The sequence below is a fragment of the Xenopus tropicalis genome, chromosome 1, assembly GCF_000004195.4.
Source record: "Xenopus tropicalis strain Nigerian chromosome 1, UCB_Xtro_10.0, whole genome shotgun sequence".
Lineage (NCBI taxonomy): Eukaryota > Metazoa > Chordata > Amphibia > Anura > Pipidae > Xenopus > Xenopus tropicalis.
The window spans coordinates 96315830-96331411 of record NC_030677.2 but is presented as its reverse complement, the minus strand read 5'-3'; the positions used below and the strand labels follow the sequence as shown (position 1 = coordinate 96331411).

The 15582-nt window shown below is 38.7% G+C and overlaps 1 protein-coding gene across 5 annotated transcripts in view; it reads left to right on the top strand.

The window, feature by feature from the left end:
• Nucleotides 1-3697: 3697 nt before the first annotated feature.
• The window catches only part of sh2d4a (SH2 domain containing 4A), a 46310-nt gene continuing 34425 nt past the window's right edge, over nucleotides 3698-15582 (top strand). The window contains exons 1-3 of one of the 5 annotated variants that reach the window (XM_012965811.3): nucleotides 3699-3821; nucleotides 8368-8470; nucleotides 11325-11681. In XM_012965811.3, the coding sequence (XP_012821265.2) occupies nucleotides 11501-11681 (181 nt within the window). In that variant the 5' untranslated portion in view covers nucleotides 3699-3821; nucleotides 8368-8470; nucleotides 11325-11500. 5 annotated transcript variants of the gene reach the window in all.

Below are 15582 nucleotides of genomic sequence, written 5' to 3'. Positions count from 1 at the left end.
AACAATCATGTTGGCAGTTGATAGGCCAAAGTCAAACTTGGAGTATGGTCCCCTTTTCTCTGCTGGCCTACAAATTGTGGATTCATTCCTTGTAGCTGCACTGCCAGGCTCAGCTTTGTGGAGCGGAGTTTGGCCCGAAAACTGCAAAATGGCCATTTTTGTCAGATCTCCACTACATGCAGCTGTGCCTGTCCACACGGCTACACAGAACTTGGAATGAGACTGGATCCACTTTTCTCTGCCTGCCTACAAAATGGAAAAATTTGCTGCGACAAAAATTCGCAGAGTGAGAAAAAAGTTGCAGTCTTGTCAAAAAAAGTGACATGCGTCAATAAATTTGGGCGGTAGCCGCATTTTGTGAATGTAACAGTTTCCCTAATTTTTCAACACAGTAAGACAGGAGATATTTGCTCATCACTGGTAGGTGGACCCCCCCCCCTCAAAAAAAAATGTATATATAAAATTCCTTGTGAACATTCTAGATAGCATTAATTTCCCATCAGCAAAAAGGTAGATAAGCACTTTGGTATAAAGAGGCAGCACTGAACAAGCATAAATAGTTTACTAGGATTTATTTGATGACTTTGATGTTGTTTGAACATAATTTAAATGTTTTTAAGAACATTAATATATTATATAAGTCTATGTGCTATTTATTTTTTAACTCAGATGTTACTTCTGCCAGATACCAAATGGGCGAATCAAAAAATGGAATCTAACTGCCAGTTTTAATTTAAATGAAACCCTAAATCACTGACTAAAGTGGACATGTTTTGTCCTCTGCATTGACTTGTTTATATTTATCACAAAAGATCTATAGCTCTAAGGCAGGGGTCCTCAAACTTTTAAACAGGGGGTCAGTTCACGGTGCCTCAGACTGTTGGGGGGCTACAGTTAGTCCTCAAACTATGCCCCCCCGGCCCCCGCTGCATCCTAACCCCTGGCTACTACTTCTCTGCCTCAGCCCCAGAGCGCCACATCACCACATCACACCAGCCGACACTAATAATGCTAGGACACAGTGGGGGTGGGCCCGGTGGGGGGGGGGTCGTATCCGGGCCTTGGTCCATAGTTTGAAGACCCCTGATCTAAGGATACAGCAGTTCTCAACATGCTACTAAAAGTTTTTTTAAATAATGATGCTTCAACTTTCATTTCATCTAAAATTGTTCCATTGAATTATGGTAAAAATATGATTACAACTGATACAGAAAAAGCATTTTACACGGTGCCCGACAAACAACATTGCTGAAAATATCCACCCTACACCTCGTCTGCCATCAGCCTTAGTAGTACTACCTGTAGTAGTTTGCACATGGATAGGAAACTGGCTACAGGATTTGGTACAGGGGGTGGGTGTTAATGGTACATTCTCAGTGGGGTCCCTCAGGGTTCTGTACTGTGTTCACTTTTGTTATGTTGGGTTGAAAGACCCAACATACTGTTCTTTGACTTCAGATTATTCTTCCACTTTTTCTTATTATTATTCTTAGCGTGCCGCCCCCCCCATTTTCTAAACGCTATTCCTCCTACAGTTTTACTAATACAGTCATTAGGGGACTGCATTTTTAGGTTTTAAAAAGTGGGTGGAGTCACCAACATCCAATCAGAATTCACCTATTGAATTTTTTTTTTTGTTTAAATTTAAAATGCTGCCTTTCTCACACTATTTATGTCAGGGTTCCCAAACTTTGCACAGTCAGTCACTGGCTGACTACATATTCAGGGTTAGAACAAGTGGGCAGAGCCACCAACAGCCAATCCATTTCCACCCATTAAATTTCAATGGTTTATATTTAAACTGATGCCATTATTTAAGTAATAATTCCAGGGTTGTTAAACTTTCCAAAGTTTGTCACTGGGTGACTTTGACTCAAGGTTAGAAAAAGTCAGAACACCCACCAACCACCAGCGGAGGATTTGTCTTCCGGGCGCCCCGAGGCCACCCCGTTGGGTAACTGCAGTTCCAGGTTAGAAAAAGTGGGCGGTGCCACCAACTGCCAATCAAATGTCACTTGTTGACTTTCAGTTGGGAAATTTAAATTGCTGCCATTTATACACTATTAAAATCAGGGTTCCCAAACTTTGCACAGTGATTTTTACTATACAACTGTGATCCAAGGTGATCCAAAAAGTGGGCGGAGCCAACAACAGATCAGATTTCATTTAGTGACTTCACGTTTTTCAAACCAACATGAAGTTTGTTCTCAAACTTCCCTTTATAGTTTAACTTGTTCTCATTAATGGGGAGGGTATTATAAGTAATGTATCAGTGTTTGCAGACACAAAACTCTGCACGCTTAATAGGACTGCACTTGGCAAATCCATAAGGAAAAAGAACCTTGGACTCCTTGAAGATAATAAACTTGGCTGTAGCAAGCAATGCCAGGCAGCAGCTGCTAGGGCAAACAAGGTTTAGAGCTGTATTAAAATGGGAGGAGGGGGTTATTCTTCCCCTTTACAGAGCGCTGGTAAGGCCCCATCTAGAATATGCCATTCAGTTATGGTCTCCAGTGCACAAACAGGACATTATTGAATTAGAGAGGGTACAGAGAAAGGCAACTAAGCTGGTAAAGGGTATGGAAAGTCTCAGTTATGAAGAAAGACTGGCCAAGTTTAGGTTGTTTACACTGGAGAAGAGGCGCTTAAAGAGTGATATGATAACTATATATAAATTTATAAAGGGGTCATATAATAATCTATCTAATGCTTTATTTACCAGTAGGTCCATGCAACTGACACAAGGGCACCCACCCTGTTTAGAAGAAAGGTGATTCCATCTAAATATTCAGAAAATATTTTTTTACTGTGAGAGCTGTGTAGTTGTGTAATTCCCTTCTTGAATAAGTCATACTGGCTTATACATTATATAGCTTCACGAAGGGTTTGGATGGCTTTTTAGCAAGTGAGGAAAAACAGGGTTATGGGAGATAGCTCTTAGTACAAATTAATCCAGGGACAGGTCCGATTGCCATCTTGGAGTCAGGAAGGATTTTTTCTCCCCTCTGCAGGAAATTAGAGAGGTTTCAGATGTTTTTTTTTTCCTTTTTCTGGATCTCCCAGTTAGTCAGGTTATATATAGGCATTAAGGTTGAAATTAATGGACGTGTGTCTTTTTTCAACTTAACTTACTATATTACTATTTTGTACTCTTACCCGCTAATATTTTCTCCAGCAGTCTGAAAACCAAACATTTTTGTGTTTACTTCAGACACAACTCTATGACATATATCATGGAAAAGGACTCTCCAGCACAAGTCTTATTGTCATTTACAGGGTAACCCTTTTGAAATAAAAAATAACAAAAGTGGTATAAAGGTGATACCTTTATTGGCTAACTAAGATAACCATAGCAAGCTTTCAGAACGTTCTAGTTCCTTTTTCAAGCTGATAATCAGGAACTAGAATGTTCTGAAAGCTTGCTATGGTTATCTTAGTTAGCCAATAAAGGTATCACCTTTATTTCACTTTTGTTATTTTTTATTTCAAAAGGGTTACCCTATAAACATTTTTTGACTGGCTAACACGGTACATCACCTTTTCCTGTCATAAGAAACGACGTCAAAATGATACTGTTCCATAATTGTGGTCCTTGCCAGTTCTTTCAGAGATTACACTAGGTGGCGCTTCACACGCAGCCTCTAGGAAAGCTACAGAATGGCCAGTATCCAGCAGCAGCGCCAGGGGGGGAGGAGTTATGCAAACATAGTAGTGCGGATTTCACCCCAGCTCAAGAGACAAACTGTGGTTTAGTTGTACTTCCTTAAGTGCGGGGACGGGATTGTCATTGTGCTGTTTCCCTGGGGATCTCTCATATTCCGGTATGTATGAAACATCTGTATTCTTTCTCTTTTGTGTTTCCTTGTTCCAAGGAGTGTGTTCAGTTCTACAGAAAGCGCCTTACTGACAGTTTGTGTATTGGGACTTTCAAGGGCAGTTCCTTACCTCGCACAGGTAAGGCAGAATTAACAAACACATCCCAGATAATTTGCGGTTGCTGTGCGCTTTGCACTTCTTCCTGCATAAGATTTGCTGTTGCCACTTTGCGCTTTCGGTACGTTTTCCTTGGTGGTGGCGCTATATTTGTGGCACCATTGCGCTGGAGTTGTTGGAAGAAGTCGATAAAAATGGATTTGAAATGTGAAAGCGTTTTAGTTGCCTTGCACAAAACGCTTCCAAAAGCAAGTTGAGGAAGCAGAGCTATTGTTTTTCTGGGGGGTTAAACATTTCTATTGTATAATATAGTGAGCCAATGCGCGCAGTGCTAGGCGCTGTTACAGGCACCCCACCCATCCCTTCCACAAATACTTTAGTAACTGCTGGGAGCTCGGCCGGGTTTGTTTTAGGGAAAGACCAGTTGTGAAAGTATACAGCAATATCATTATGCACACTGTTGAGAAAATAGCATCATTCTAAAACAATTAACACATCTTTTATTCCATTGTGAGTCACAGTCATGTGGCAAACCGGCATGTAACATTGAAGGCGTTAAAACCGGTAATTATGCACGTGTTAATGAGCCTGATTCTCCCCTAATTGCCACTTGTCATGTGACCAGCTGTTTCATACCTGGCTTGGTGCATCGCATAAAAGTAGCCCTATGATTAAAAAAACAAACAAACAAAGCATATACAGTATATGCATTGGCTTACAACAATCAGCGCTTTAAAGCCATGTTAATAATGCCGTTTACATGTTTATTTAAAAGTTTTGTGGCTTTCTGCAACATTTGTATACCTTTAGCAACTTTCTCAGGGTTATTTTATGAAATGGATACATAAGATGTGTTTGTGCTTCCCTGTAAAGGTAGAAGCCATATCAAGGTCATCCAGCCCAGTGGAAGCATTGGCAAGCTTCTGCACTTGTGCAGATACAGTCCCAGCATTCCACTGTCAGATTTGTTACATCAAAATAGTTTAGGCTGTGCATGAATGATGCCATCATTATGTCAGGAGCTTGGTGATGGAATTCATTAGGAATGTTAAATGTGTAGGGAACTGCTATTGACAATCCTGTTGGATTCTGTCACCTGTTGATTGCTTTGTTGATTTTAGCAAGCCATTGCAGAAAAAAAAAACTGGTAATTCCACTTGACAAGTGGACACACAGAGCTACAAGTAGCAGCTACTTGTCATGGCTACTCAGGGGGGTTTTTGGCCCCTGGGCCACCCGAGCACCACCGGTGCCGCCCCCCCCCCCCTTGGAACCCCATGCTTACCTTCACAGCACCGAATGGGGTCCAGGGGGGCCGCATCGCTAGTGTGGAAAGTGCAATTGTGCGCTCTGCACTGGCATAGCCGAATTTCCAGTTTAAAACTCAGAAATTCGGCTCTTAAAGTTACCAGGAGCAGCTTTTTGCTGCCCCTGATAACTTTGGGGGCACTGCCGCCTGAGGCAAGTTTCTCAACCCGCCTTATGGTAGCAGCGTGTCCTGCGGCTACTAAACACCAGAAAATACCCAGTCATAGACAATACTGAGAATTGCCTCCGCTGAAACACATGTAGAGACGCTTATTGGTGGATGATAGGTATTGTCTATTTCTGTAACTGTGACAAGTAGCTGCAACTAGTAGCTCTGTGTGTCTACACCCTTAAAGTAACTTTAAACTAAAAATGCAAAGTTTTGCAACTTGCCAGTATACCATAATTACACACTTTTGGTTGTTTTAAGATTACTTATGAATGTATGTGCTATTGAAAGCAGCATCTTTCTGCCCCTTTGTAGTCTCTTCTGTTTCTGACTACATGTACAACTGAAATAATATTCCCTATCACACAGTGAACAGCATGTTCAAAGAATTGTGGGAAATGAAGCCACAGCTTGAAGAGGGCTATACTGTTTCAATTGTCAGAAGCAGCAGTGAAGAGAACAGCAAGAGGCAGACACTTTATTCAATAACATTTACAATACACTTGAAAAACAGCAAATTTGCAATTAATATATAATGGAACATCATTTTTCTTTAATTACACAACATTTTAATGGTTTAAAAACCCCTTTAATGTAATGTGGGAAGCTGACTGAATGTAGGGCACCACCTGGAAATGCCCCCTAGTCTCGGTCTCGGTCAGCCATAGGCAGAGGTATTCCTAGTCAGTGTGAAGACGTGACAGCCAGGGTAGGGCCTATGCCTAATCTTGCAGTGCTTTGTTCCTATTTCGAACAAGGTATTGACTTTTTTATTGAACTATAACAAGTCAGATGTTAGCATTCTAACAGGTAAACAGTTGACCAGCTGTTCTGCATTTCTGGGTCTGGTACAAACTTTCCTCTACAACTTCGCAGTTTAAGGAGTATGACATTTTCCCCCAAAACAACACTGTTTTAAACAATACAGTGTTCTACATACTATTTTCATTTACAAATACACATTTCGATTGCAAATCCTTTTCAAATACTACACCTGTATTTTACATAGTCCCCATTCATGCTGTAATAAAGAAAGAAAAAAAAAGAGCAGGCTATTATATGAAATATTTCTCTTCCAGTAGCAGTAGATACAGGCCCTTATATTAGACATGAATGGAGTAGAATTCGTGGAAAGGTCAGAAACTGTGATGCAATTTTGCTGATAACAAAAGGGCTTTTTGTTAAATAGTATTTAACTTTTATTTCTTCTTAACCATTTCATGAATGTCAGCTACATTTTATATCAGCAATTGTTATAACTGTACATTAATGTAGGGAAAAAAAGGACTGGCACTCGCAATAACTACAAGTGTAAAAAGTATAAAATGATTTATTGTACTATACAATACATAAAAAAAAACCTTATACAATCATAGACTTCACATAAATACTATAACTGCCAATTAATATAGATGTATGGCAGCACAAAACATGCATCTAGATTAATGTTTTAAGTAGCCATGCGGGATATTATCTACTTAACTAGCTAACATTTATGTGGTGTTGTAAAATGGTTACTAGGGACACTCCCATTAAATGCAAGTTGTTGAGCTAATGGGATTACAGTCTGATTGCATATTAAATTGTATGCACTTCATACCATATTTTGTAAACATGTCTAATAAACAGTTCAACTGGTCATTTGCAGCAATATGTGGACTCTTTTTTTGCATAATTATGCATTTTTGATATTTTACATGGTTTGACAGTTCTCACTTTGTCTTGAGTAGCACTTCATCAGTAGACTGTAGACCAGGGCACTTGTTATAAAGGCACTCATTATCCAGATTTAGTTTTCATAAATCCCCCTCCCTGCTGTCAGACACTTTTGGCTAAATCCAGCAGCGAAGCTTAGGGGGTTGTACTCCTGTGCACACTATCAATAATGGTTGATATCAATGTTATTAATATGAAATAAGGTTGAAAATATAGAAAGGCTGGTATCTTTTTATAGAAAAGGTGGCAACCCTATCACCAACATAATCTGTGACCCGGTCGGCCACCTCGCCCCTGCACCCCCCCCCCCCTGTGTATTTTGCGCAGATGGAACGCGCGAGGGGGGACGGCGGCGATGTGCGATAAGAAGCGTCGCGAAACAGATTGCAGACTAGGAGTAGGCAGGAGAGGTTCCTGCCTGGCGCCCCTCAGTCGTTGCGCCCTAGGCAGCTGCCTCTTCTGCCTACCCCTAGTTCCGGCCCTGTCTGTGATATTCTAGATTTTACAATAGCCAGTCTAATAACCTTGGAATAGGTTCAGATCTGTATGCTTTAAATTCAAATGTTGGCTTACATGAACAATTATTGGCTTTTCTGACCAAATTTTTTGTAAACCAATCACTCACCTGGGGCAGTCTGGGACAGTCCTCAATTGCAGGCCTGTTATTGGACTGAAGCTTGTTGAGAAAAAAACAGGCTGTACATGGCAAAACTAGGCCTGGTCGTAGTGGCAAAAAAAAAATCTCCAGATCCACTTTAGCACATAAGTGTATTTTAACTCATTAATAAAATGTACTTTAAAATTGCTGAACAGTCTGCACTTTAGCAACAGTATTGTACTGCTTAAAAACTGAATGAATTTTCAATTATTGATTGAGAAACTTATATGAGTTTTAAAAAGTGGTTTTAGTATATATGTGTCTCTATTTTTTATTGAGGTTTTTTCTATTGTTATGAATTAGTAGATTGGCCAGTCACTGGTTTATCTTATAAATTGTTGTTTTTAAAATCATGAATTACAAAAGGGTAATTTAATTTTATTAATAACACTTTCCTAATAATGAATTAAGGTGTTGGTTGGAGCCCTCAACAAGTGGAATTGGAATAAATACCTGAAAATGTTGGATATAATACGGATAGTTGGTAAATTGGACATAATAAGTCTACACATTGCTGCAAAAGGCTGTTTTTTGTCTAATTCTAAAAAGAAACCGAGATAAATCCTGTATGAACTTGTTCCAGATGCGTCGGATTCAGGGATCTGGCTGGGCCATTCCAGAACATTGATCTTCCTTTGATGAAGCCATTTTTTTGTTGATTTAGATGTATGCTTTCATTCTGAAAGGTAAAGTTCCTCTTCATCTTCAACTTCCTAGCAAATGCTTAAAGGTTTTGACAAAATAGACTGATACTTGGAGCTACTCATGATTGCATCCACTTTGACTAAAGCACCAGTTCCAGCCCATGAAAAGCGACGCCAAAGCATGTCTCCACCATGATTCACTTTGTGTATGGTGCTATTATGATGATGCGCCCAGTGGCCATCCCCATTCTCTCCCTCTCCCGCTCAGGATCGTGCACATGTGCATCCTTGTAGCTCACATACAAGCTACAAGGATGCGCATATGGAGCGCTGTTTTCTGCGTGACCCTTCCACAGTGCTCTGTTTGTGAGCAGTCACCGTTGAGCCATATTTTCGCCATTGCTCTATGGAATGTTTAATGATTTGATACTTTTTTTGTACCTCTGTCCTGATTAATACCTTTCTATAATGAGATTCTTTTCATGTTTTGAAAGTTTTTTGTGGACCATAGCTTTTGGAGTACGAGGAATAATCTGATACGAAAAGCCAAACTTTATCTGAGCCACTTTATATACTAACTACTATTTGAGATGACATTGAATGTGATTGATTCTAAATGCATCCTTGCATTCACATGCACATGTGGATGCATTCACATTCAGAATGCATCCACTCAGTAACGCAACCAGGTTTTTTGTATGTTATTTTTTTTATGGCAATTTTGCAATAAAGATGGAATAAGTTCTAAAGAAGATTTATCTCAGTTTCGTTTTGTTATTAAACAAAAACCTGCCATTTTGCAGGGGTGTGTAGACTTTTTGTATCCAGTGTATATTAGGATATTTATTTTTAAATCTGCACACATTCAAATTCCACTTTAGTGTGGAAGCATGTGGCCCCGTGTGCAAGCATAACAATTTGATTTTTAAAGTGTAGGGGTGGATTCTTGAACTGTGCTTATTCGCAGGCTGAGAATACGCCCTGTGTGGCATTAGTCTTAGGGTCTTACACAACAAAACTTTAAAAATATTGTTTTCATTACATTTACTATCAATAATTATATTTTTAACCTATTACAAATGTTTATAATTATTCTTTAATGCATTTATTATTCATAATAATAAATATTTAAATCATTCTATAATGCATTATATTTTTAGAATTCTAGCATACAATTCAGGAGTAGGGCTTACTGGGAATGCACATTGGATCAGGGTGTAGCAAAAATTGTCCTCATTTCTAGCTGTGGAGCCTTGGGAGGGTCAAGTTCATATTTAAATCCAATGAGAAACTTAAAAAGAATGCAGCAACTATTTTCCTCACTTAAATTTGTACAGCTTGACTTGAGCAAACACTGAGATTTTCCTGTAAGAGGAGAGTGCCAGTGAGTTATTTGTTAAGTAATCTGACTGACATTTAGAACAGTGTTCTAAATGTATTGTATTGTATTGACATGGTTATGGAAGCAGTACAGTTACTGACATGGTTATGGAAGCAGTAAGGTTACTGCCACACAGGGCTGATTTTCGGACTCCTTGGCTAACATCAGCTTTTCCTGTGTCTGCACCCAGAGCCACTGTGTTTCCCTGGGTGCAGGCTCACAGAGTGGATTTTGGTGCCTAGGGGTGCTGTTCCATGAGGCCTCAGGTGACAGCGGCCCTGGAGTTATGAGGGGCAGCAAAAATCTGCTCCTAGTAACGTGAAGAGCCGAGATTCTGACTAGCGATGCAGCACTCCCTTGGCCACCTCTGGTGCAAAAACCTAAGTGAAGAGGGGTGGGGGGATGGCATCCCCTAGGCTGCCTCAGGGTGGCACTAGGGGCCAAAGGGGCCCCTGTTGGCACCAAAATGCATACTTACACGTTTGTGCACCAGTATCTACTCTATGTGTTGGAAGTTGGCCTGACTAGGTTGCCACCTTTTTTGGAAAAAATACCTGCCTTCCTGTATTTTTATATTTCCGTATTAGGATAAGCACTGAATGGAAAGTGAAAGTAATTGACAATATATAATTAACAATATATTACTGACAATTCAGATATTTAAATACATTTATATTATTTAAAAAAAAAGGTATTTGGATTCCATGTTTAATTCTATATTACAGTTTTCTAGGTGTAGGTGACAGGTCCTCTTTAATAGGTGATAGAAAAAGTTTGTACAATAAAATTCATTTTGTCAGTAGGGTTGTTTTGCCATTAGCATGAATTAATGCTTACTGGTGTGCAATCAAAATGGGAAACATGCCCAAAACTTCAGTGTTTACTATTATACTACTAAATGCCTTATTTTCTCTTACACTTTATTACCAAAAGAATCCAGATATTTGCCTGTCCAAAATCATTCTGAAATAAAGGTATTAATAAAACTTTGATCCTCCCTTTGGCACTCTAACAGGCTTTGCCCTAAAAAAGAACCAGTCAGATCTGTAAGAGTGACAAAACTAGCAGTAAGCAGACAAGTCTTTCTACATTGGAACAGTGTTAGTGGAATTTGTCACAAATGCTTTAGTGAGGTTGGTCTCAGACTTCAGATGATCAAACCTGGCTCATAGTCAGTGTTCAAACTATTTATTAACAGCACTGTGGAACATATTGATACTTTATAAATATTTATTAATAATAACTTAAGTATCTGGTACCTGGTATCCTGAAGAATATTGTTGTATTCTGTATCTTTAAACTTCAGTTATTAGGGGGCCAAGCCACTATATCTCCTTCATCAAACTTTGAAGTAGGCATTACACCTTCAAGTGTTTGCCAAACCCAGGCTTATTCATGGTGCTTAAATACTTTTGGCATTGTAGTATATCCATATGTTTTAATGCATAATCAAAAATTGTGTCTTAAATACAAAATTTATGTTTAAATAATTAGTGTGTTTGTTTTGTTTTACAGGAAACATGGATACACTGTTAACTAATAAATCAATTCCTGTATTCCACACGTACATTCTCCTGTTGTGAAACACGGACATTCGTTATATACAGAGGGAAAATTCTATAACTGGAGTCTGTCCCTAAATCACTTCTTTTTTTGGGGGTAATATTTCTGTACTAAGATCATTTTCAACAATGCTTAAACAAATATTAGCTGATATGTACATCGACCCAGAACTACTGGCTGAACTTAGTGAGGAACAGAAGCAAATCCTGTTCTTTAAAATGAGGCAGGAACAGATTAGACGATGGCAAGAATGGGAGGCAAAGTGTGATCAAAATGAAGATAAGAAGAGGAATTCGCGACCAAGAAAAGGTAAGTTTGATTAATCAATTTACAGTTGAAAAAGGCTCCTTTAATGTTGCTTGTAGGACTCTTGGTAGCCTCCCTGACCAGTTTTCTTCTTGTCTTTTCATCAATTTTGGAGGGAGGTCCAGTTCTTGGTAATGTCACTGTTGTGCCATATTTTCTCCACTTGATGATGACTGTCTTCACTGTGTTCCATGGTTTATCTAATGCCTTGGAAATTCTTTTGTACCCTCTGATGCTTTGGAAGCTCTCTGTGGACCATGGCTTTTGCTGTGGGATGTGACTAAAAAAAATGTCAGGAAAGACCAACTAGAGCAGCTGAACTTTATTTGGGGTTAATCAGAGGCACTTTAAATGATGGCAGGTGTATGCTGACTCCTATTTAACATGATTTTGAATGTGATGCTTAACTCTGAACACAGCTACATCCCCAGTTAGAAGAGGGTGTGCACACTTATGCAACCAAATTATTTTAGTTTTTTTTGGTTTTCTTCCCTCCACCTAAAAGATTTCAGTTTGCTTTTCAATTGAGTGGTACAGTTTATAAGTCATATTAAAGGTGGAAAAAGTTCTGAAATGATTTGTCTTTATCTCAGTTTTGTACAGTGCAGGAACCTGACATTTTATCAGGGGTGTGTAGACTTTTTATATCCACTGTACATCCATTAGGTTACAATTTTTTTCAAATGAAGCCCATTAAATTTCTAGGTGATATGGAGATATGATCCCCACTGATTACTGCTTAAGCTTTTTAGTGTTGTTAATTAAGCCAGAACACTAGAAACTTTTCTCAGCAAGCCTTTTAAATAGCCCCCTTAGTGAACAGGGCCATATTCATGTTGTTTACTGGATTTAGAGACAAGTATCGGTTGTAAAGCCGAGGGGTAAGAGGGTATCCCTTATTTCTAATTAGTGCATGCACAGTACTGGTGGGTGAAGGTGGATAGACGTGCCATCTGTTGGTGACATTTATGGTATGCCCTACAATGATCAAATATGGGTGAAAATATATCTGTATGGTCTTGACCATAAGAAGAAAGCTGCTGCAGCAAGTAGTATATAATCCATTCATTTGTTACACTGGTTTACCCTTTGGGTAAACCGGCCTTTTGTGTAACTAGCCTACCATCACATCATATATTATGATTAGCCTATCTTCCTGTTCAGAAAACATATGTCCCCGTAGTCATGCTGGAATATTATCTTAATAATCTGACTGGCATTTGTTGCATCTGTATAAATAGTCTGTTATTTAAATTAAACGGTAGTTTTGTTATGGTTACACACGCTGCCCATGTTCAGCTACTTCATTAACCAAATCAAAACAAGTTTATTTCAGTTGACACATTTGTAATGATTAATATATCATCAATTTCCTGTCTACACAGTTATCAAGATGTTATAAACAGAGTCTAATGATCGCCTCCCATAAAAAGCTTCTCTCGTTCCCACGTCATGTTACTTACTGGTGCTTACACCTACAGTATGCTAATACTGGCTGTTTGAATCCTGTAGTTTAGTCATTTATTTTGCACATGTTTCTACTCTTATGCCCTTCATTTGTGCATGGATATCATTCAGGTGTTAAAAATCTACTCTGTTAATAATGGCAGCTCATGGCGTAACTATTCTGTGCTGGACTCCCCTGCATAAAAAATCTTAAGAAGGGCTTGACTTAGAGTAGCAAACGTACCCAGGCCCTGACATGCCATCCCTATGCTATGTTGCATTTCTTGCCCCCTCCTGCACTTGCCTGTAAATCTTAAATGAAAAATGGAGGAAGCAGACCTTGCAGTCCTGGCCCTTCCTTGACTGCGGCATCGGCTTCATCGATTGTTATGCCACTGTGGCAGCTCCCACAAACTAATATTTTTTAATACAAATAGTGAGCTAAAGAACTCTAAAAAAAAATACTTATAATTTACCATCCACGGCAAAATCCAGTGCCAGAGCTGAGGTGGAGGGGGAGGTTTCTAATTGAGTACTCTGATTTCCTGCCACACTTTGAAAACACTTTGTCTCCATCAATAGAATCCACTATTGTGAGTGAATGTTAATGTTAATGTTAAGGAACGTACACTGTAAACTACACTAGGAAAATATAGCATATGGAAGAATAACCGTCCTGGAAATCTAAGTCCCTTTTAATACATTAAATTAATACCATTTTTGCCCTTGCAACTTCTGCCTGGCACTGCTTGCTACAGCCAAGTGTATTATATACAAGGACCCCAAGGTCCTTCTCCATTATGGATTTGCCTAATGCAGTCCCATTAAGGGTGTAAATGACTTGCATATATTTAGACCTCAGGTGCATGACCTTACACTTATCAATACCGAATCTAATCTGCAATTTAGATGCCCAGATTTCCAGTTTATCAAGATCCTGCTGCAAGAATGCTATTTTCTACATTGAATTAATTATGTTGCAAAGTTTTGTGTTATTTGCAAATACTGATACATTACTTACAATAACCTCCCCTGTGAAACCCCAATATGAACCCCACTCAAAGCAGAGAATGTACCATTGACATGCAGTTGAAAACATAGAAAACCAGAGCTATTGCCAGAGCATAAGAGCTGGAGCACTAAGCAACCCAAAATTGCAAGGACATAACCATGGAGCACTTGTGCCTGTGGCGTTTGCTATGCTATGTACTATTTTAACAAATTGTTGGCATTCCCGCAGGTGTTAAAAAGAAAAAAAAACAATTGTGGTGTGTAATATTTCTAAATTTAAATTTGTAATGTTGCTGTAACAATATTATTTAAAGTAAAACTAAAATGCAAATGCAATGCTAAGGAATGCCCAAGGGCTAATGCTAATATGCCGGATGTATAAAATCCCCCTTGCTTATACAGAAAGGTTTCCTTCTTTCTTGGGAAATGTCTTGTTTTTTTTTTTTTTTCTTCCGTTTCTTTTTGTATTAGTGTGTGTATTGGGTTGCCCTCGCTCACCTCCAAAATTTAAGAATTGTTATAATGAGACTCAGAATTTTTGTTAAGAGTTTCATCTGTGTGTGAAAGAAACATTATCCTGACTAATGTAGTGGTACGAATAAGAAACTGTAACATGAATAGGAAAGTATCTAAATGACCAATAGTTTTTGGCTGCCAGGGTCAGTGACCCCCTTTTGAATGCAAAAACTGTAAGGAATAAAAATATAGAGACCAAATAAAAGTTGTTTAGAATAGGTCATTCTGCAACTGAAACTGCCCCTTTCAATGTAGCAAAACAGGTATGTCATTGTTTTGTTTGCTTACTTTTTCGAATCCTAGAAACTCCAAGTGACATTTGCTCTATGACTGTTTTCCCCTTCAGCCGTTCTTGTTTTATGCATAATCCCTATTAAATAGTCCTGTATTACATTACTAAAAATAGCATTGTATTGTTTAACAAAGTTAGCAATTCCAACTATGCAGTTTATAGAAAAATAAGCAAAGCCTAATTGAAGGTGCAGCGTTGAGTACGCAACAGAACATTTGTGCTCTGCATATTTGTAGTCACATAAATTGTATAAAAGGGACCCGACCACATTGCTTTCTTCTGCAAAGGCAGCAAGAGAAATATTTCTGCATGATGTTATAAAACTACTTTAATAAGAGAACTTCAGACTTGGCTACCAAGTTGAAAGTTTTTGTGTTTTAAAAGCCATATATTTTCACCCATACAACTTACTGTATAATTGCTCAAGGTGCTCTTCTAAGCACTTTTGCTTTATACGTTTTTTTGTTTTAGTTTAACTTAACACATCATAAATGTGTAACATTAAAGCCCTGTTGTTCTGTCCTGGTGTTGTCCAGGTCAAAATAAAAGCTTAAGTTACTCATGCAGGAAGTATCTCCTGAAGAATCTCTGCTGAGGTTTGCTGCTTAATGTGACAGGAGTGAAACCCAAAAATGAAAT